Below are 23,280 nucleotides of genomic sequence, written 5' to 3'. Positions count from 1 at the left end.
GCTGTGTTAGCCTCCCGGCCGTTGCCCGTACCCTCACTGGCCGCTAGTGGCTATCACCACGCGGGCCTTCAGATACGGTGCGGAGGTGCTAGATACGGATGCGAGGACTCCAGATCTAGTCATGGCGACACCGACCACTAGCTACCGTCCCTAGGGCCATCTGCGGGAGCGCTAGAAGGTGTCGGATCCACCGCCTGCACCGCCCTTTCTTCGTGCTGCGTGCCACACTGTCTCCGCGTGCGCCAGCATGCCGCCTTCTTCGGTGAGCACACCATTGCGCGGTGTTTCCCCCAAGCCGTGAGGTGGATGAGAGGAGAGAGACGAGCGGTGGCGGCACCTAGGGTTTTCCCCCGAGCTACCATTGGGATGTAAATAATTATATCCATATATGTAGATATACGAGAAATGAATTTATATTTAGAATAGAGTTACATAATTTGAGTTGGTCACCAGGATTCTATGTTTGCACTGTGGGGTGTCGAACTAGAAAAATGATACGTTTTGATTAGTGTTCTTCTCTATGCAAACGATGAGTTCAACTCCCCCGTCTTATAATATAGCAACATAATACTGGATGAAATATATCCTAATATACTACGAATCTAGAAAGAGAGATGCATATCATCTAGTACTAGCATGAGACAGAGGGAGTATATAATTATAAGAGCTTGTCCCAGCTCATATCGTTGTAATTGAAGCCTGGGAGAGTTCGCGTCTATCCTAATTCATTTTTTAATTGTAATTAATTGGCTATGTGCACCGTGAACTTAGTGCAAAGGTCGGAAATATATGCTTTCTATAAAGTTTATTAAGTCTAAAACTCAACATGCAACCATACCACATCACCCACTAGCAATAATTACATATTTAATCACATGTAAGTATACAACATGATCTATATTTTATTTAATTCTACAAACCAAAATGCAAGCATATCCAATCATCACCCCTCATATCATCATTTACACAATATTTTAACAAACATATCTATCACTTTTATAATATTTAACATATAGTTATCAATATGTTTCACACTAAAGCACAGGTATCATTTGACTGATAAACCCTGATGTTTCTCTTTTATTTCTTTTTACTCCTAGCTTGATTGTAATATATATATATATATATATGTATATATATATATATATGTATATATATATATATATATATATACATATATATATATATATATTGAATCGCTTAGAAATTCCCGCAGCAAAGCGCGGAGAATCACCTAGTGTGTGTATATATAAATATACACTTCCTATTGTTTTAAAAAACATGCATGTGACGAATGCTAGCAAATCTGAAAACGGCGTCCCATTTTTCTTCAACTCGATCGACTCTAGTAGATCCCAGTTAACTTTTCGCGTTCCCATATGTAGATAAGTATATATATGACCAAATTCGTGTATTACTGATAATATACTTTGATCATTCTAGATCAGGAACACAAATTTCAACACACGGTCCCGGCCCCTTTGCACCTACCAGTCAACAAGCAGTACCAGGTCTTCACCCTGGCTGTCTCTTATCGAGTGATCAATTAATCCTAGCTAGTCCCATGTAGCTCAGTCGAAACTTCATAATTCAGCTGAGGTAGATGAACTCATATTCGTCAAAGGCAAATTTCTTGCGTTCCAGGTAATCTAATAAAGACCAGGTGATCTTCTTTGTGGTTGAATCGTGACAAGTCGACTGCCGCCAGTGGTCGATCGTAACAGTCAACTCTAGGACAGGTGTTTCGTTGCCTAGCATAGTGATGAACTTACTATGTCATATAAACAGAAGATTTAGTACGTAGCTGGTGACGACAACCATATATATCTTGAAGAAAAATCTCAAACACGACGTAGAAATTAACACACGGCGATCGAGTATATTTGGGCAGCAATAACTATAAATAGAAAGCCCCACCTCCAAATGAGATGCAGACACACATCTCAAGGCATTGTGCACGTAGACACGAGTGAGCTGTTTAATTGAGACTTCGTGCAGTCGTGCTCCTATCTTCTCATTAGGATTTAACTTAATCTGATCAGAAGATAGTATATGCACACGTGAGTGAGTTTGGCGGTTAAAGTGCGGTGACAGTCTGAGAGTGCGTGCGTGTAGTTTTCAAAAGAAAAAAAAAGTGCGTGTTTCCTAGTTGAACTCGTAATAGAATAGGAGTAGTAAACTAAGGATACGTGGCACTGATGGAAGGCAGCCGCGGTGACAAGGGCAAGGTAGTGGTGGTGATGGGCGCCACGGCCACCGGCAAGTCCAAGCTGGCCATCGACCTCGCATTGCGGTTCGGCGGCGAGGTGATCAACTCCGACAAGATCCAGGTGCACGACGGCCTCGACGTCGTCACCAACAAGGTCACCGACGAGGAGCGCGCCGGCGTGCCGCACCACCTCATCGGCGGGGTGCCCCCCGACGCCGACTACGGCGTCGACGACTTCCGCCGCGACGCCGCGCGCGCCGTGGCGTCCGTCCTCGCCAGGGGCCGCGTCCCCGTCATCGCGGGCGGGTCGAACAGGTACCTCGAAGCGCTGCTCGACGGCGAGGGTGGGTCGTTCCGCGAGCGGCACGAGCTGTGCTTCCTGTGGGTGGACTCCCGCGCGCCGGCGCTGCACAGGTACGTGCGCCACCGCGTGGACCGCATGGTGGAGCAGGGGCTCGTCGGCGAGGTGCGGGGGCTGTTCCGGCTGGACGACGCCGACTACTCCCGGGGGATCCGGAGGTCCATCGGCGTGCCGGAGATGGACGCCTACCTCCGGCAGGAAGCCACCGGCGCCCTACTGACGCACGGAGACAAGTACAAGGTCGCGCTGTTGGCTTCCGCCGTCGGCGAGATCAAGGCGAACACGTGGAGTCTGGCACGCCGCCAGCTGCGGAAGATCCACCGGCTCCGCGGCCTGCCCGGCTGGAGCCTCCGCCGGCTCGACGTCACCAGAGTGCTGGAGTTGAAGGTGGAGGCCCGCAGCGAAGCGGAGTGCGCCGCCGCGTGGGAGGCAGACGTCATCGCGCCTGCGGCGCGGGAGGTGGGGATGTTTCTGCATGGAGGAGGGAATGTGGTGGAGAGCGGTAGGGAGGAGCAGCCGGTGGTGGTAGAGAAGATGGAGGTTGCGGCAGTGGGTGGTGCCGGTGCGGCGGCGGCCGCGGAGAAGTGGTGTGGTCGGCGGTTGCTGGAGACGACGGCGGCGTACCATGGAATGGAGGCGGCCGCGGCAGTTTGACCAGTTAATAACGTCGGAAGAGTAGTACATATATATTCATGACGTTTCATGGTTTGGTTTGGTTAGGTTAGCTGGCGATTATTTTATTAATTAATTGTTTCATTTTTTAATAATTGTTGTATCCATTTAATAAACTCAACCTGAAGGTTGATTTTCGGAATGTAAGTTTGCGTCACCTCTTCTCAATATACTGGAGAATGTCAGCTCATTTTTTTCATCAAACTCAAACAATTATAAAAAAATCACTACCGTAGAAAGGCAACAAGTGCCGGTTGGGAAACCCTAATTGGTGCTGGTTTTTCCAATCGGCACCACGGAAGCAGTATGGATGACACTGGTCATCGGTGCCACCAAAAACCGGCACCTATATAGTCCTAATAGGTGCCGGTTCTAAGCCAAAAAGACACGTGGCTACTAAATTGGTGCCGGACCTAGCTAATAGGTGCCGATTCTAATGTAAAGAGACACGTGGCTGCCAAATAGCTGCCGTCTGGTAATGAAAAATCGGCACCTATATGTTGGGTAAAAAAAATAAATATTGCAGGAAATTCATCCATACAACCCTAATTCCATACGACCCCAATTTCATCCCTAAGTCAAAATTCACCAAGTCTAAAAACTCATGGGTCCAAAAATTCCTATCTTTAAATCCTAAACATTTCAATATATATTCTAACTCAAAATATGCTAAGTTTAAATTTCCTAAATCAAAAGATTGTAAGTCTAAAATTTTTGAAGTCTAAAAGTTGTGGGCTGCGGCCTGCTAACTTGTCAAGGCCTAGCTCGTTAAGGCTCGCGAGCAGCTCGAGCTGGCTCGTTATCTCTAACGAGCTAAAATCCTAGCCCGGCTTGTTAGAAAAATGAAGCCGAGCCGGGCTTGTCACGAGCCGAGCGAGCTAACGAGCCACGAGCTTCCTGTCCACCCCTACTTACATCCATTGTAAACTAGAGTTTTGGAGTCCTTCACCATGGTTGTGATCTTGCGATATTCCCTATTATCAGTGCCAAACCTCTCCCCATCGCGCAGCATCTGATCTAGAATAGGTTCACCATGATCGACACACGTTTGGTCCTCCTCCTCCTCGCAGCCGTCATTTGCATCATGCCCGTGATAGTTGCCGGCACTTCCCTCACCTTGCTCCTCCTCGCCAAGGAAGTTGCCCACAAAACCCCTTGTAAGAAGATGTGCATGGACCTGTTGAGCCGAAAGTTGTCTGTCTTTTTTGCAATCATGACATGGACACCAAATTTATTCCAGTGCATCAACTAAGTTTGTGCTGGTGGCCACGGCAACGAGAGCCACGATCCGCTGTAGTTATCCATTCCAGATCCATTACATTCAATGGGTACCTGCGATTATTATCGTTTATTACAAACCGTGAAGGAAAAAACAATGAAGATTTCATAATTTACAATTACATTAGAATAAAAACAATGAGGAATGACCATTTTATCCTATGATAAAATTGAGATTTTTGTACACACCCACGTCACAATACTTAGATATTCATGGCTAACGAAAATATAAAAAAATTTCTATTTTTCGTCAATGCGAAAAAATATTTGGCTAATGTGAAACACTAACGACGATGGCATAGATGGAATAAAACATTAATTCAAATTTAGCATAACATCCGAGAACAGATCTACGAATGACTGATGGATCCATACAAATGACTAGTGCATTTTACATGTATTACCACATGGCAATTCAATTCAACGAGAAAATGTGAATCGGGGTGAGAAATAATGAATATTTACCTTGTAGGCTTCAATCTTCAACTAAAACCCAAGAAAAATCGAGCAAAACCGCTTCCACCTCCTCTAGCCGATCGATGGGCACCCTAAGATAAATTTGAGATAAATCAAGCTGTCAATGGACATTTCCGTGGCCTTAAAATAGTTTGACTAGCATTAATTTGACTAACGACCATGACATAGATGGAAGAAAACATTAACGCAAATTTAGAATTTCATCCAACAATAGATTTAATGAGATTAATCGAGTGGCAAGGGAGGGAATACATGTACTGCTGTTGGAATAAAGGTGCTGGTTCAAAACCCAAAACCGGCACCTTAATTTCTCTTGTCAACCGGCACCTATGTGTGGGGCCCACCAACGGCTAATACATGTACTGACAAGCATTGTTGGAACATAGGTGCCGGTTCTAGACCCAAAATTGGCACCTTTGTCTTAAAATCGGCACCTATGTGTGGGGCCCAGCGACGTCTAATTTGGGAGGGAGAAGATTAAAGGTGACGGTTTGACGGTTTTTTACTATGAACCGACACCTTTCTCTGACACAGATTTTAGGTGTCAGTTTTATTTAAAAACCAGCACCTATTGTACATAAAGGTGCCATTTTTTGAAAATTTGGCACGTGGGAGCAGGTGCATAGGCACGAAAGGTATTATAGGTGCCAGCTTTACCTACTCCGGCACCTATAGTGCCGACACCGTAAATAATACGATTGACTAATGTAAGATATACCGGAGAATGTAAGTCTCCCGTAACTTTTTTTATACAACCTTCCTTACCGAGCTCTAGCTGGTAACCTTCCAGATTGCTTAATAATGTTGTGGTCAGAGTAAAGCCATAGACGCAAAACCTGTATCTGGTCTAGACAAGAGAAAGTACAAGTCTATAATCTCTCTAATACTGTCACGCCCAGAAATTTAGCCCAAATTTCCAGACTATTTTGTGTATTAAATCCCTGTCCAGGACCAGCCAGGGTACACAAAACGACAAGTAATAAACAGTTCCAAACGTAAATAAAGCGTAAAATACTTACAGAAGAGGCACTTAGTCCTCACACCGAAACAAAAGCAGCAACAGCGGAAAAAGGCGATCCTAGCGGGGCTTCAGCTCCACTCCACAGGCAAAACTCAACTGGGGTCTGAGCCTTGGTCTTCTAACTTCGTCTTCAGCTCAGAAGCACTACACTTCTGAAAAGGGGGAATAATAGCAAGGCTGAGTACAACCACCGTACTCAGCAAGCCACACCAATGATGCAGACGTGCAAGGGGATACAGGGATGGTTTGTGGCTATTTGCATAAAGGCGGTTGTAAAACATTTTATTGAGCAAAACAGTAAAACTGTTGAGTAATTAAAGTAACATTAAAATCTCCACTGATCAACGCTACACCACGTTGAACAGGCCCAACCAACCCACCTGGACTACAGTGCATTGGGTCGATTTATTAAGGTGGGACTAATCACGGTGAATCTGGTCGATCGCCCATAACCGCGGGCACGGCTATTCGAATAGTTTTACTCTGGCCAGAGGTGCACAACTGTACCCACAAGACACAACCCACCGACATGTCACCGCGTCATCATGTGCCCATGATGCACACATCACCATGTCGAGTGATTGTGACGAGACCCTTCGCATAACCCTCCCCTAACCATCCACACCACGCTAAGGTTTCACCCCCACCCCTCAAAAGGCAGTGGGCGGTCCCCTCTTGCGCCGCGGTGAATCCGGCAGCTGGACAACCGGACACCCCGGCCGACCCAACTCCATCACGCCCACCCTCGCCACCGGTGCCTAGGAAAGGGTCGAGCTATACTTCAGATCAAGCAGTTACCCATTCCCGCTTGTGGTAAGCACTGTAAGTCTTCCAGGGTTTCCCGTGAACCGGTCCTTAATTGCCATGGGTGCGACTCACAAAACCATGCACCCACAGCCCACCATTCAGTCGCATTTTAGTTGGATAAGCACGACCATAAAACATGGCCAAAAGTCTCGAGCACGCGGCTCAACAAGATACTAGAATGTCTAAAACTGCAATTATCCCATCGACTGATCTAGTGGTAATTAAGCATGGCTAAGCATAAAGTTCTAGCTAGGTCACATAAGTAACACAAGCTAGTCGATTTATTACCCAGGGTTGACAAAGGATAGATATCAAGTAAACATGGCACAAGCGAGCAGATAGGTAAACCCTGATCCCATGTAATTAGCAAAACATGCATATTTATTTGTAAACGGTAAAACATTTATAAATTGGGATCAACATGCTCAAGGGGAATGTGTGACTTGCCTTGCTTCCTCACTTTGATCTTCTAAACTCTTTTCCTCGCGACCGCGATCTTCCGAAACGACGGATTCTACACGCTGGCACGCAAAACGAGGAAAAACCCTAATAAAAACCAAGGAAACAGTACATAAAAAGTAAACAAACATGTAGAGCTTAATTTTAGATGAATTTTGAAATTTGAATGGCTCAATTCGGAGTTCGAATGAATTAGATATGAATTTTAGAAGTTTTGAGCCATTTTAATGAATTTCTAGAATTAAACTCGATTTATTGCGCAATTATTATTTATTTTTACAAAGGAAACGGACCTCGCTGACGTCAGCAAAGGGGAGGGGCGGCGCCGGCAAGCGGGCCCCACACGTCAGCGAGTCAAAGGGGGAGGGCGCACGGTGGACCAAGTCCACACGTGGCCTCGGGGGCACGTCCACCACGTGGACGGCCCAGATCGGCCCGAGCCGATCGGGCGGCCGAGGGGAGCGGCGGCCAGGGGCACAGCACGGCACAAGGCCGGCCTGGTCGAGCGATAGCGCGCGGCGGCGTGCGGCCAGACGACCGCCGGCGACAGCGGCGCGTCGCGGCAGCGGGCACGGGGAGCGGCGGAGGAGGGAAAAAGGAGAAGGGACGGTGGGGATTCTCACCGAGGACGGCGACGGTGAGACGACCACAGGGAGGCGGCTGGCGGCGGAAAGGATGGCGGCGACTGGCACGAGAGGCGGCGGGAACGGCGTTCCGGCGACACCCGACCATGGCGGAGACGCGGCCGAGGGCCGGCGGGGCCCTCGAGATGACGAAGCCGGAGGAGGTGGCGGCACAAGTCGGCGTCGACCGGAGAGGCGGCGCGACGCGGCTAGACTCGGCGGTGGCGGCGGAGAGAGATGGTGAACGCGGCGGCGGCGTTCCAGGGGCAGGGAGGGGAAACGGAGTAGGGGCCGGGGTGCGGCGAGGAACGGCGATGCCGATGGCGGTGGTAGCGCAGCGCGGCAGCGACGGGAGCGGTGGTGGCGCGCGACTGGAGGTGACGAGAGGCAGCTGTGGCTCGGGTGCACGGTGGATGTGGTGTTTCGGCGGAGTTTTGTGGAAACGGAGCGGTGGCCGGTGTGCGGCAAAGAGCGGCGGAGCCGACGGTGCAAGCGGCGCGGCGCGGCGGCGACTAACGCGGCGGGAAACGGCGACCGGAGTTTGCCGAAGTGTGGCAGCGCGTGGGTGCGGCGTGGGGAGAGCGAGGGAGAGTATGCCGGGCTCGGGAAAAAAGGGGAAACGGACGAGGGGAGCACGGGGATGCTTTTTATGGGCTCGGGAAGGCGGGATCGAGGCCGGACGTGGCGGATTTGAAGCGACAACGGCCGGCGACGTGGGCGACATCGTGGGCGAAGTAGGGCTCGATTTGGCGCCAAAAATTGGGGAAAAGTGGGGGATTTGGTGGAGGAGGTGGAGGGGATCGTGCCCACGTCGTTGGATGCGAGCTCGGGTGCGGGAGGGCGCCGTATTTTGCGGCGACGTGGACGGCAATGGCGGTTGGGGTCGGCCGGCGAGAGGTAGGAGGAGGAGCTGACGGGTGGGACCGCCGGTCCCACCTGTCGGCGAAGGGAGAGAAGGAGGGACGCAAAGCAGACTTTTGCGAGCGGGCCAAGGGAGAAGGCCGGCCCGAGAGGGAGAGAGGGGGGGGGGAATTGGGCCGAAAGGGGCCCAAAGAGAGGAGGGAGGATTTTATTTGTTTTCTTTTTATTTTAATTGGTTAAATGATCTTCGTGACTTTAAAACTATTTCTCGAGCTCCGAAAATTCACGGAAAATTCCGGAGAGTACATTAGGGCACAAAGAATATTACAAAATATTCCCGGCCATTGATTTTTAAGGGAAAATTTCAAATTCTCCCATTATTTTACTTGATTAAATTGATTTATCTTTTATTTAATTTCTAGAAAATGTATTATTAATTGATTTTTATTCCCGAACGAAAATCGGGGCGTTACAGCACAGGGTACACATTTTTTATTATGTGTTCTATATGCATTTACTCATTGAGAATTAGTGCCTTCAACCCATTCTACTCCCCTCTCATGTTACTTGCCCCGTCATAACCTTGCCCTCTTATGTCTTGTAAAAAGTTAATGTCAGACAAGACAGCACAAATTGAGTTCTTAAGAGTCAGTGAAGAAGTGTCCTTATAAGTCCTTTGTTGACAAACCGAAGAACTATTGCCATCTGCTCTTTTTTAGATTTATCTCGAGCTTCATCAACCATTATGCAATACTTGCTATTACCAATTTCTTCTCTAACTGATTTTTGCACTTTTTGAGCAATTATGCTTAGGATTTCTTTTTGGACATCGGATGATGTATACTTTTCATTTCTTGGAGAATTTTCTAGCACAACTTCTCGCACATCTTTGCTATATGAAGCCAAAAGCTTAACCATTTCGAGAAAATTATCTCGATTTAACGAATTTAGAGATTCATTATGGCCTCTAAATGGACACCCTTGAAATGTTAACCACCTACAAGGACATAATCAGCACACAAACACAAGGCTATTAGATATTATAATAGTATAGCCTGTAGAGTTTAGATGTAAATAATGTGCAAAAAAAAAAAAGAACAACTCATATAATTATCTAATGGATTCAATGGTAGTCGTAAGCCTTAGTCTTGCTCCTTCCACCAATATATCATTCTGCTTAACCATCACCTCGTCAATGTGAGCCATAAAGTTTTTTATATTATTGTAACAACCAACTCAAAAGTTATGAGCAGAAGTGGCATTCCCCATGTGTTTCACAAAAGCACATTCTTTTCCATCATTAACTTTCTTCCATTTTGAAACTCCTTCACTGTGAAAGTAACTAAGCCGAACTTGCCAACTGGTTCTTTGAAAAGAGAAAACATGGCAGGCAATAAGCACGGTCTGTGTGTGGTGAATACTCTAGCCAACTAAATTGTTTAAACCAATTACTTTGGAATCGACGAGCATGGAATGCACCATTCAGTGGGTACTCTTCCAAGATAAATTGGTATGGCCCCTCAGATATATAAAATCTCCTACCATCATCTCGTTGGTCAGCAGGGAGTGTTGGGATACGCATAAGCTACGATAGCATAAATCAAAATTTTCTACCACGTAAACTAGGAACCATGCAAGTATTAGATAGATCGTTACCACTCGACGCGCTGCGCAGCGAAAGAAAGCGCTAAGAAGGCGAAGGAACCTCGCGATGTAGCGTACGTCGATGTAGAGGAAATAGTCGATCTCACTGGCTCGACCTTCTCCTCCTCGTGCGTTCTCCTCGCCGTACTCCTACGCCGATCAGCACCGCAAACCAGCGGCCCCTCTACCGGTATCCACATGTACAGGGATGGAACGCCACGCGCAGATGTGCTAGCACCCGCGCGCGGCTAGGGTTTTGCTCGGGGAGGGGAGTGGCGGCTAGGGTTTCTCACGTGATGCAATACCTTCGCCGGTCACACCCCTCACGAATATATAGGATCCATGACTCAGGTCTCCAAGACCCGTAGGACTCCTATTCGGATCCCTAACCGAATTAAGCTCATTTTGGATCTCCATCCAATCCCCTTATTCCGGCCCATTAAGCGTGCGACCCTGTAGGTTCATGTACACTCGGCTGTAACCCGAAAACTCCTTTTCGATCCACGTGTCAACAGCGGCCCCTAGCAGAACGTATTGACCCACCAGGCATACATAAAGATCATATCGGCTAAACCTCTAGTGTATACTTGTATGAACCCCTTTGCCTCACGATATCGGTTAAGCTCAAGGCTAGATATGTGTCATCCTCTAATAACTCAATAATTCACTTGAACCTGTGATAGATTATATAACTTGTGATTGACTCCTCAATCACCTTTGGCATGGCCATACGCTTCCATAATCTATAGCATCGAGGAGCCCAGAGATATCTCTCCATAGGAGGGGCAAATCCCATCTTGATTATTCATATCCCACTACATGTTTCGTAGCATACCCGAAAAATACTTTTATAACTACCCAATTACGGAGTAGCGTTTAGCAATCCCTAAGTAAGCTACTACACATGTTGAGAACCATGATAATCACAGGTCTAATAATTAAACACCAACACTAAATGAGATCACTGATGACACAACACATATAGCCCTTGCAGTGTCTCATGTTGGGTCTATCCAACAACATGTTCCCCAACATGTGTCTACATTATTAATTTGGTATCTCTATATCATGATCCATGAGACATGATCATCAATTAATACATGTGCTGATCATTTAAACATATTTGTTCCACATACGATATTTGATCAGGGATTCTTTAGAAATAGTAACAATCAACATAAAGAGTCTCATGAAAGAATCACATATTCATTAACCAATAATGAGTTATCTATTTCAAGAAATAATATTGGATAAATATGTAAACATATTATGTGATACAATCTTCTCAATGATTACCTCTAAGGCATATCACTAATAGGGAGTGCGGAGATTTGAACATGTTTACCTGGGTCCCTTTCAAATGCCGTAGTTACAATTCCTTGTTCAGCTCTAAAGGTTCAGCACTGTTCTGATTAGGAGATTGCAGATTAACCGGATCAACAGCTTCCACATTAGTTGGGTTAGGATTTTTCAACAGAGCCTGCCCTTGGAGCCACTGGCTTGTAAAAGCAATCAATCGTTGTTATCTTCCTCTTCATCTTAGCTAAACACCTAGCAATTTTGATGTAGCTGAAAATATAAATAAAGGAAAATCACAAAATTGATTATTGATTCTGCTTTACCGGATCAAGGTTAGTAAAACTAGAGAATATAGAGTGGATTTACAGGGTATTTACAGTGTTCGATTTGGGGATAACTTACCAAAAAGCAGCAGCCAACAGATAGGTGGAACCTGGTCCGTGAGCTCAGAAGATGTGCGCATGTTCTGCAGACCACCTCTGTTGGATTGCTTGCTCCTAGCTCCTGCTTGGTGCCTCGAGCAGCCACTCTATCGGCGGCTGGCCGCGTCGCCACGAGACTGCAATCGGCTGATCGCCGATTAGCGCCGGACGGGACGAGGGAGACCGGAAACGATGCGTCGGTGCTGCGTGCTTGAGAAACTGAAGGCCGGCCCCTAGCGATCGCCCGTTAGCCATCTCGCAAGCGATGGGACTTCACGACGAAGCCGAGGTATCGCTTGACTCTCTCCCGTATATCGAGACTCCAAGTGCTAATGGGCTGGGCAGCTGCGCAGATGGCCAGATGGGCTTTGTCGGGGGTGGGGAATCGTTCATGGGCCATTGGGGGGTGCCAGGCCCAGTTCGGCACCCCCTATAGCTTCGACACTGCTACCGGCAATGGTCGAGTGCACCGTCGCCGGCCATGTCGGACGACGAGAAGGTCCTATCCTCGCCTCCTGCTCCACTAACGCTGCCATCTGCTGTCGGTCCGCCGCTGCGGCCGACGGGGCGGATGACCTTGTTTCCCACAGCGGCATGCGGCACAACTTAAAACTACTGGCCCTCACCGGCTCACCGCTTGCGGCTCACCTCCAGCTAAGGTTGTCCATGATCTGCGCCCGCTCTTTCCTCCTCCCCACTGGCGACACCAATGGCGAAGAAGAGGGGGGCAACAATGTCTTTTGTTAAATTCTCTCTCCAGCTCTAATGAAAGTAATAGTTTAATGGTTCTATTGTTTTGCCGTAAATTATCATATTTTTAAAGTGTTTTTGAGCAAATTAACGTTCTTAATATGTCTACCAGTAAATATCATATTTTTTTAATATCCTGTAGCAAATTTTGTTAAATAATTATTCTAATTCTACTATGTTAAAGAATAAGCTTGTTTGTTTAGGGTAATTTTTTACCAAGCCAAAATTTTATCAACTTTAATAATGTCGCATGTATATTTAATTTGCTACTCTATTTTTCTCACAGTAGTTCAAATTCTATACTTAAATTTGATATTGATAGCGCCAAAATTTATTGACGACACTAACAAAATTTTGATAAAATAAAAATGAACTCTATTCCAAACGAGCTCAATAATTCATATGGATGCGAGTCTTACGCCACCGTGAAATATCCTACTCTACCTTTGTGCGCCCCAACCAGCCGCTGTCCACTCGGCCGTCAACGACGACGTCGTCATGCGCGAGAGCGAAGCGCACGAGCGCTGACCCTGCCGCGCTGCCGCAGCCAACACGCCACGCCAGGAGCTTAGCACTGAGCGCGCACAAGAGATTGGCTGGCATGAATTAGACACGGCTTCCAGTTCCAAATCCGAAGGAAAAACACAGCACTGCACGCCCCCCGCCCCAGCTTGATGATCGATTAATTGTCGGCAGCTCATCTTTCCTTGTCACATATCGCAAGAGAAGTCATAGATGCACTAGTCATATATAGTACGGCTCCCCGGGACCCGGCCACGGCAGGCTTAGCTGTGCTGTGTGACCCAGCGAGCTTCGCCGGCCGGCGCCTCTCCATCTCCGGTCCAGTTTGAGCTCCATGTCAGAATTCACAGTACTGCAGTGGACCTAAACGCGCTCGATCAATCGCCGTCTAATTAGGCCTTGTTTAGTTTAGAAAAATTATAGGTTTAGTTGTCACGTCGAATATATCACTGGTGGAGAAATGCTTTCTAGTCCCGGTTCATAACCCCCTGTAGTCCCGGTTTTTCAACCGGGACTATGAATCCGGGACTAAAGATCGCTATCTTTAGTCCCGGTTCAAATAACTGAGACTAAAAATCAATCTTTAGTCCCGGTTGGTGTTACCAACCGAGACTAAAGATGGGAGCATCTTTAGTCCCGGTTGATAACACCAACCGAGACGAAAGATATTTTTTCTTTTTTTTCTGCTTTTAATATTGAATATTGATTTCACACAATCCCATCCCATATCCAAATCATCACATATTACAGAACATCTCCAAATCCTCACACAAATCATCTCCAAATATATCACAAACTCTTAAAAAAATTACATCACAGGATTCTAAAAAATTCATCACAGATTCACATCTCACACAAAAATACATCACAGATTCACATCTCAAAAAAAAAAGAAAAAAAATCCGGCCGGCGGCCACTGCCGCCTCCCCTCCGCGCCGGCCGGCCGGCGCCGCGCCGGTCGCCGCCGAGCGGCCGCCCACCGCAGCCGCCGCCTCCGCGCGGCCCCCGGCGCCGCCGCGCCGGCCGCGCACCGCTGCCGCCGCGCGGCCCCCCGCGCCGCCGCCGCCACGCGGCCTCCCACGCCGCCGCGCCGGCCGGCCGCCGCCGCCGCCGCGCAGGCCGCCTCCGCGCGGCCCTCCGGACGGGCAGCCGCCGCCGCCGGGCCCTCCGCGCGGGGCAGCCGCCGCTGCCGGCCGCCAGCGCCTCTACCACCTGCCTCCGCGCCGGCCGGCGCTTGCCGCCGCCGGCCCTCCACGCCGGCCGCCGCCCGCTGCTGCCAGGAAGACAGGGGAGAGAGGAAGGAGAGGAGGAGAAGGAGGAAGAGGAGAAGGAGTGAGGAGGAGAACGAGTGGAGGGGAAGAAAAGCTAAGGATAAGACTGAGGAGCAGGGTCAGACAATGGACACGCGAAGAGATAAACATCGCGCTCGGCTTGGGGTGATTTTTAGTCCCGGTTGTTTATACCAACCGGGACTAAAAATAATTGGGGCCTGACACGACCTGACAACCTCTTCAACCGGGAGTAAAAATGATCTTTAGTCCCGGTTGGTGTTACCAACCGGGACTAAAGATCAAAAAATACCCCTAAGCTTTTAAACCGGGACTAAAGATGCTTTTTAGTCCCGGTTTTTATTGGAACCGGGACTATTGTGGAATTGGGCCGACCGACCAAAGATGGTTTCTCCACCAGTGTATGGACATATATTTAAAGTATTAAACGTAGTCTACTAATAAAATAAATTACATATTCCGTCAGGAAACTGCGAGATAAATTTATTAACACTAATTAATTCATCATTAGTAAATGTTTACTGTAGCACCACATTGACAAATCATGGTGCAATTAGGCTTAAATGATTCGTCCCGTAATTTACACGCAATCAGTATAATTGATTTTTTTCCTAAATTTAATACTCCATTCATGTGTCTAAACATTCGATGTAACAGCGTGAAAATTTTTATTTTGTGAACTAAACAGGCCGTTAGATTATATAGATTAAATATCGTTTTTGGACGATTGAGATTAAATATCGTCTGTGATGCCATATTTTCAGGTACATCTCTCAACATGTGTCTTATTAAGTAGCTTTGAAAATTCATACACTATGTTAGCGCTGAAATGTCCAAAATTTTTCATGTGAAATGTGCATTATCCTTTGAAGTAGTCACTATATAAGGAGAACTGATGCGGAAAACTATTTATTAGCTTCCCGATTTCCTTAAAAAAATTGCAAAACAACCCCAAAAAAAGTCAATCAGAAGAACAACGACAAATAACAATAGGCTCCACATAAGGGAGACTTAATTGCCAATCGATCAAGGTGAAAAAGGTGACTGAAATACGAGGGGGGGGGGTATGACACTACTATTTTTTAGCAAAATTGTTTGAAGAAATACTGGTCTCTCCAGAAAATCGGTTACTGCTATTATTGGGGAAAAAAATCAAATTATTAATTTTAAAAACCTGTAACTAGCCACCACTGCTAATAACGAGTTGTTAACCGGTTCTTGAGTTTATTTTGGATCCAAACTATTAATATAGCTAATGTGTAACTATTCATAATATGGCATATAGAACACATACATATACATGCATACATTGCTTATGAAACACGTTTTTACGAGCGGCCAGACGTCCTATGTGCGATCAAAGAGATGCGAAAATCATCAACTTTAGCAGGTAGATCCACGTTCGTTTGCGAAAACCGATTTTTCTTGCTAGCACCCCTAAGTGACCCCCCTGCAAAAAGAATTTTGGAAAAAAAAACATTCACATCATACATGCTTTGATTTAAATCCACATCTATGCATCAATTCAGATCTACATCTAAAGAGCGCATCAGATACAAATCTACAGGCAATAGAACATGCAAAAAAAAAAAACAACATCAATGGCAGATAGATGTCATCGTAGCAGCCAGAAACAGCGCGCTGCTGGCTGTTGTCGTCACTGCGTCGTCGCAGGATCCACCTCTTCCAAGTGCGTCCTCACAGGATTTGTCTTCGCCTCCGCCTCTCTTGACAACCACCACAGTGTGCTCCTCGACAAGCTTCTCCTGTAGGTGCAAACGTTCGATATGACAAGGTGAAAAATTTTAGAATAGGATCTAAACAGGACTATAGTGTTTATACATGACATACAAGTATGTAAACTATTTGATAGCTTCTGGGTTAGGGATGGCCTAATCCCTCGTGGATATAGACAGAGGGTTAATGAAAATCTATTTAAAAAAAAAGTTGTTGTAACGAAAAGAAAAAAATCTCTCGCAAGATACGCTGATGATCATGTACTACTACTGTACCTTTTGTTGGTTTGAAATTCTGCTGAGAACTAGGGGACAAAAATCAGCACTAGCGTGCTAGCGTTATCCTAGGTCGTTTTCGCGATGAATTCAATTCAATTCGGTCGGTGGAGCGGCCAATTTCGTAACCTGCATCTGTGCCGACCTATTTGTCCATCAAGTAACTTGAATTCGATAAATAGCACGCTATCAAGGAACTTGAACTCGATAGATATCGATCGTGCTAGGCTAGTTAACTACTCGCAGATGTTCTGAACATGTCAACAACATTTTAATAACCCCTAAAATACATATATATAGTAGCATTTCGAAATATGTTTTTTATATCTTTTATCTAAAGTTAGCGTTTAGTGTGCGACCTGTGCTAACTCATACCTCTTAGCCTTTTAGCATGTGTGATTTAAAAAAGATAGGATGTGTTTGGATGAGGCGAACCTATTTTATAAGATGTTTACTTAAAAATAGATGGGTTGAGATTACCTTCGAAGGGAATTATTTTTTTTAAGATTTGGGTTAGCTTTACGTGAAAAAAGTGGCGAACCAATCAAAACCACTTTCCCGCTCTCGCTGACATACGAGTCACGCCATCCCTTTTCTAAAAAAAAAGTGATCATTTATAATCTCTTAAATAACAAAACAAATAGCTAGAACCATCCTATCTAAAACTAGAGATAAACCTAACCCATCCCACCTTATATAAAACCTAAAACACGCTTAGCTATAACCTATTAGCCGTATACACCAAGTGCAGATGCCAGAAATATAGTCCAGGGACTAAACTTTAGTACCTATCATATCGGAAGTTTGGACACTAATTTAGAGTATTAAACATAGACTATTTACAAAACTAATTACATAAATGAGAGCTAATCTGCGAGACAAATTTTCTAAGTTTAATTAATTCATAATTAGATAATGTTTACTGTAGCATTACATAGGCTAATCATGGATTAATTAGGCTCAATAGATATATCTTGCGAATTAGTCCAGGATTATGGAATGGGTTTTATCATTAGTCTACGTTTAATACTTCTAAATAGTGTCCGAACATCCGATGTGACAGGGGCTAGCCCCATCCAAACAGGGCCACTTGTTACTATTTTTTTTGCTACATCAACAGAACATACATAAAGCCAAGAACATCTCTTGATTTTTGTCTAGTTAACAAATTTTTCATGTTAACAGAATCTTCTTCTGTGCTCTTTCAGACGCAGTGAACCAGCCAGCAGCTAGAAAAGAAAGCTTGATTCTTTCGATCTCTATTTTTCGTATATAGGAAAAAATGGTTGCGTTTCTTTTGTTCCTTTTGTTCCTTTGGGCAAGTCAAGTCATCCACTTTCCTAACTCACCAACCCAACAATCTTAGCTTAAAGATTCAACTACGCACAAACAGAGCCCCAAAAGGAGGAAGAATTACTTCTCCAAACATACTTCACAAGTTACGCTATTTTCTCCCCTCATAGTTGCTTCATGTCAAAAGAAATCGAACAGTGTACAATCTTCTAGAGCAATTTCTTCTTCAACTTTGCTAATCGATCCAGCTGAAGCAATCAAATTACACAGAAAAAAAAGTAGGATAACAAATGAAAGTAATTAATTAAATTAACTATATTCTGAATATTGAGATAAATAGTAGGAGAAACCAAACTCAAAGTTTTATTAATTAGAGGTATGTATTAAGGACCAGAAATTTCCTTTGGGAAGGAAACAAAAAGGGGCTGGGATTTACATGTTCATATACACTCCATACAAGATCTTGGATCATCTGCCCTACCAAAGTACCAACCTTAAGTGCACAGTTTTGTTTTCACTAACTTAAAATCCGAAAACCTGGCACTTATAGAACACCTCTGGATACCCATCCATCGTCCGATTCTTAACCCTAAATCCTGAACCCGAAACCATAAAAGCGTCACACCCCTACATAAAAAATGCTTCTGCTATAGCTGCAGATTGATCATCTCAGCTCATGAGTGATTCATAACTTTGCTAATCTTGAAGCATAAAAAAGAGAGGAGGTGTCTTGAGCTCTCAAGAAACAAGGAGATTTTTGTTCCTTGTGGCACACAGCTGTGGTGCAGGGAGCTTTGAGATTCGTGCAGCGGCAGGGGGAGGGCGCGCGAAGCTTTCACGAGGCGTGCATCTGGTCGAGGAGGATGACGACGGCCATGGCGAGCGCCGGCTCGAAGCCCGGCTCCACCACCAGCCGGAACACGTCCGGGCCCACGGCGGCCTCCTTACTGCACACCGCCGCCACGCGCCGCCGCTGCTCGCCGGCGCTGGCGGAGGCGAACACGTCGAGGCAGCGGGCGGCGTACGAGCCCTCCACGTCGTACCGGCAGGCGCCGCTCGGCGCGGTCGCCGATCCGCCGCCGGCGGCGGCGGACGACGACGCGCGCGCCGGCGACAGGTGGGCGAGGGACTTGGTGGGGCGCAGGCTGACGTGGCGCCGCGCCGTGAACCTCTTCGGCCCCGGCGCCGCCGGCGACGCCGCGTCGCCGTCGTAGATGAGCCACTCGTCCGCGAAGCTCAGCTTCTGCAAAAGACGGACCACACGAGAACATCAGCATCTGCGGCGGCCGGCCATGGCCATGGCCATGGGCACCAAAAAACCAGAGCAAGAATTCAGAGACCACATACCTTGCGGCGGATGGTGAGGAGGGCGCGGCCGTCGGCGTCCATGAGCACGACCTCCCTCGGCGACCCCCCGGCGTAGCTCTCGACGCGGAACACGAGGTTCCCCTTGCCGTCGAACACCGTGAACCCCTTCCCGTTGAACAGCAGCGACCGCCGCCACACCGTCAGCGACACCGCCTCCCCCTTCTCCTCCTCCACCACCGCCGGCGCCACCACCGCGACGTTGGGGTGCACCTTGGTCATGGCCGCTCGCTCTGCGGCGCGGCGGAGCAGGGGAGGTCAAGGACAAGGAGAGGAGAAGGCGAAGCGAGAAGAGGAGACGAGTGGTGATGAGAAGAGGCAATAGTGTGGCGCGTTGGATTTATAGGTGGGGGAGGCGCGTGGACGGAAATGCCCCTGCGTGTTTGGGGTAATTACGGGGCATGCCATGATAGAGATTAGTGGCCTCTTTTTGCTAACTGCGAGCATCAAAAGGTCAAACCTGAAAAGGGGTGGTTAATGGGTGGTGTCACCACTAGGCTAGTATTATTAATTAATGAATAGTTCACTTCGAGGTTGATAATTTTGTTTTCACCTGCACGTACATGTCACCTTGCACAAAGTATATAAATATACTAAAATTAACATTTCACCTAACATGTGCATGGTATAGCAGATGCTTATATAAAATGTACAGTTACAAAAAGGATTTAATCTAAGCAAGAGGTTAATATCTTGTGGCTTCAATTTTCCCTAAATATGTGTGTTTACTTTTTTCACAATTTTTCCAAACAGTTCAAGGGGTTCTCCTTTATTGTGGAGGGCTATATGTATATATATTCTTCTTGGTGATGCCTTTTAATTTGTTGCCTCTTTATGTGGTAGGCACAGACTTGGAAAGGAGTGGAGGGAACAGATGGTTGTTTCTGTTTCTTGCCTTCTCCATTTAGAGGTTTTAAAGATATTTAGATTTTACACGTATGTGCTAGTATATATATTTCCAATACTTGTGCAATTATCTTTAATATTTATAGTACATCATATCTTGATTATCTGGAAGTTAATTTTTGTCCCGGGGAGAAAAGGAGAGATTTTTTTTCTAGTCTGAAATTCTCCAAGTTAATTTCATATTGGACATGTGCGGTCGCACACTCTATCTCTCTCAAAAGAGACAGTATTTCCTTTTTGGCAATTATATAAGAGATGCACGCAGCCACAAACACACCCTTTAAGACATCCTCAAGAGATAGAAATCACTACAAATCACACAATATTCTATTTAAAGCATAATCTAGTCACGGGCTCACAGCAGGTGCTCTTTTTTTAAAAAAAAAAGAAAAGAAAAGAAAAAGGAAATCAGTTTGTATATTCCTCTATATTATTGCAATATATCCATCTGAATTTAGCATTAATAAATAATTATATCAAACAGGCCTAACTGGTAAGTTAATGATTTGATTTTTTTTTGTCATATATAGCGACCTAGCTAGGCAGCTACATGACATTGGCCTGAAAGCGTTGTTTTGCTACTTTGGCAACGTGGCCTGGAAAAAAAAAGACAATCTTTGCAGTAAGGTGATGGAAGTTTGTTTGCTTGTTTTTGTTTTAATAAAAAATAATCTTTTTCCTGTTAGGATCGATAAAAGGTACGTAATTACCTAGCTATGTAATTAATGTACATAATGCCATATCATTGATGCTTTAAACATATATATAAAAAATGGCACAAATCATTACTAAAAAATTGTGTGCCTCTTTCAAGTTATCATCAAATTTTGTACACCCACGCTCTTGGAACCCACATCAAACACGGCCGACCTCCCAAAAAAAAGAACTAATGCAACTAGAGAGGTCGTATGTGGGTAATATATCCATACACATTAATTTAAGTACGGTTTTTTGGTAGCATATGTAAAAATATATTTCTGTAGCGTAATAAATAACGGTGAACTATGCAGTGACTTTCTCGCTAATGTCTTAGAATTGCTTATACGGTGAACAGTCAAACATGTTTAAAAAGTCAATAGCGTTAAATATTTAGAGATGAAGGAAGTAGAATGTACATATGTGTATTTATAAGACGAGTGAATATATGGTCATCTACGCTGTTTGTACTGTACTTAAAAAATATCTTTTGCTTGTTCCAAAGATTTTCTTTTCTTCAAAACGATGTTACCATCAATAGAGCAAAAAATCTATACTACCGGCGCATAGCAGCGGCTTCAACCTTTCACGCATGGTCAAACACACGATAGATGGTGCTCCATATATAGTAGACCCAATTCCTGGCCGAGAGAGAGCCACGTGGGACGCGGTAAACACCCAATTAGTGGTGTAAATTAGGAAGGGAGGTGTTAATTAACTAATTAATTAATTAAATTAAGATTAGCCGATCGAGTAGCTCGATCATATGGCTGCAAGGCCCTCGTAGCTTGGGCGGCTCAAGCTGGGGCCCAAACCCGGTCATAGTTAGATTAATTAAAACGACTCCTAATCAGTTGATTAATTAATTAATTAATTAATTATAACCATGGCTATGATATCTTTATCTGGCTCCTCTGGGCCGGCTTAGATCACCATCACATTAGATTTAATCATCAGGATTTGTTAGGAAATCATTTGCCGTCGACATCTCGGCGTGATGGGAAGAAGCTAGCTATGTAAGCTCCGGTCACTGCTTTGGCTGGTCCTTGCATTGATCCCTTCTCCTTGATAATCTCTGCAATAATTGTCGGTTTGTGTGCTAATGACGTTGGTTGGTGGTTGTTAATTACTTGGGTGTGCAATGGACCCAATTAATTGGTAATTAATTAGTCAACAAGGAGCGTTGCTACTGTGGAGTAATTTGTTTCTTCTCATTTCAGATTTTTTTTAATTGTTCTGGAGGACATTAATTAATTATAGATCTAGCCAGCAAATGCAAGCCATGGTGCATGCATGAGGTGTGTTTTGCTTGTAATATTATTCAATCATGTTATTTGTTGTTTGTGGTGGTGATTGAAACCTAGGCTGGAATTTCATGACGTGGCTTTGGAAATCTTGTTTTTAAAGTTTGGCAGCTTGGAAATTTCTTATTGTCATAATGGTTTCTAAACTTTGTCTCTCGTGGTGGTTGTCATAACTTTACTGCTGGCAACGAGAAAACCCTGAAAAATATGAGCCATCTTTGGTCTTCATATATGACTTTGAAAATTAATTTATACTAAAAATCTATAAAACCATGCATAAAAAATATAATATTGTGAGTGTAACTTTTGAGGAAAATATAGACATATCCAAAATAATATGTTTTCATAACCGTAGGGAGTAGAGATGTACAGTTTTATATAAGTAATATACTTAACATTTGCGCTTTATTTTAATTTATAATTAGTAAAATATATAAGTATTCTTTATTAATTAACAAAAATATTGAGTATTTTATCTGTTCGTTTGGAAAATAGAAACTTCCTATCCTCTTTCTCGAGGTAAATCTTTCTCGAGGTTTTACCTCAAAAAAGGTAGTATTTCTTTTGTTCATCTGGAAGAGATTTGCACTTTATCTATTGAATATGTAATTATATTTTGTGGATGAACAATATCTAATACTAACCGAGCAGATGGCGCACTAATTCACAGTATTCAAGTAAAATATGTTTTTACGTCACTGTTTCCAACAGGTAAAAAAAATGTTTTTTCGTTTCATTCATCGTTGCCCTAGTTATTCAAACTAGCTTGCTTGTCTAGCTTGGCGATTTTTTTTCTCGAGCGCTTGGCTATTTTTTTTAAAAGGAAAAGAGTTCAGGATTGATGCTATTTTTTTTCTTTTTTGCTATTACGATTATGATAATTCTATTGCCATCATATATCTGCCGTACTGTAAGAGAAGATAATCAGAAGCAAAATTTGTTTAGTGTATGGTGGGAAATATGTTGTTATATATATCCTCGAAAATTTCCAACTCATGTAGTGAGCAAAC

General features: G+C 44.9%; 2 protein-coding genes and 1 long non-coding RNA gene across 3 annotated transcripts; 1 reads left to right on the top strand and 2 right to left on the bottom strand.

Moving 5' to 3' along the window:
* The first annotated feature begins 1,935 nt into the window (after positions 1 to 1,935).
* LOC107277295 (adenylate isopentenyltransferase 3, chloroplastic) lies at positions 1,936 to 3,409 on the top strand. The gene has a single exon (XM_015783380.3). The coding sequence runs from the start codon at positions 2,199 to 2,201 to the stop codon at positions 3,222 to 3,224; it is 1,026 nt and encodes a 341-aa protein (XP_015638866.1). The 5' UTR covers positions 1,936 to 2,198; the 3' UTR covers positions 3,225 to 3,409.
* A 5,789-nt stretch (positions 3,410 to 9,198) lies between these two features.
* Positions 9,199 to 12,712, bottom strand: LOC4338379 (uncharacterized). Its single transcript, XR_001545936.3, has 3 exons — positions 12,114 to 12,712; positions 11,758 to 11,981; positions 9,199 to 9,765 (listed from the first exon to the last, which is right to left on the bottom strand). It is a non-coding gene; the product is annotated as an uncharacterized lncRNA (long non-coding RNA).
* Positions 12,713 to 18,339: 5,627 nt separating this feature from the next.
* On the bottom strand, positions 18,340 to 19,674 carry LOC4338378 (protein LURP-one-related 8). Its single transcript, XM_015782019.3, has 2 exons — positions 19,347 to 19,674; positions 18,340 to 19,242 (listed from the first exon to the last, which is right to left on the bottom strand). The coding sequence occupies exons 1-2, from the start codon at positions 19,584 to 19,586 to the stop codon at positions 18,835 to 18,837; spliced, it is 648 nt and encodes a 215-aa protein (XP_015637505.1). The 5' UTR covers positions 19,587 to 19,674; the 3' UTR covers positions 18,340 to 18,834.
* Positions 19,675 to 23,280: the final 3,606 nt, after the last annotated feature.

The sequence above is a fragment of the Oryza sativa genome, chromosome 5 (assembly GCF_034140825.1).
Source record: "Oryza sativa Japonica Group chromosome 5, ASM3414082v1".
In the NCBI taxonomy this organism is placed as follows: Eukaryota; Viridiplantae; Streptophyta; class Magnoliopsida; order Poales; family Poaceae; genus Oryza; species Oryza sativa.
This window is presented reverse-complemented; position numbering and strand designations above follow the sequence as displayed.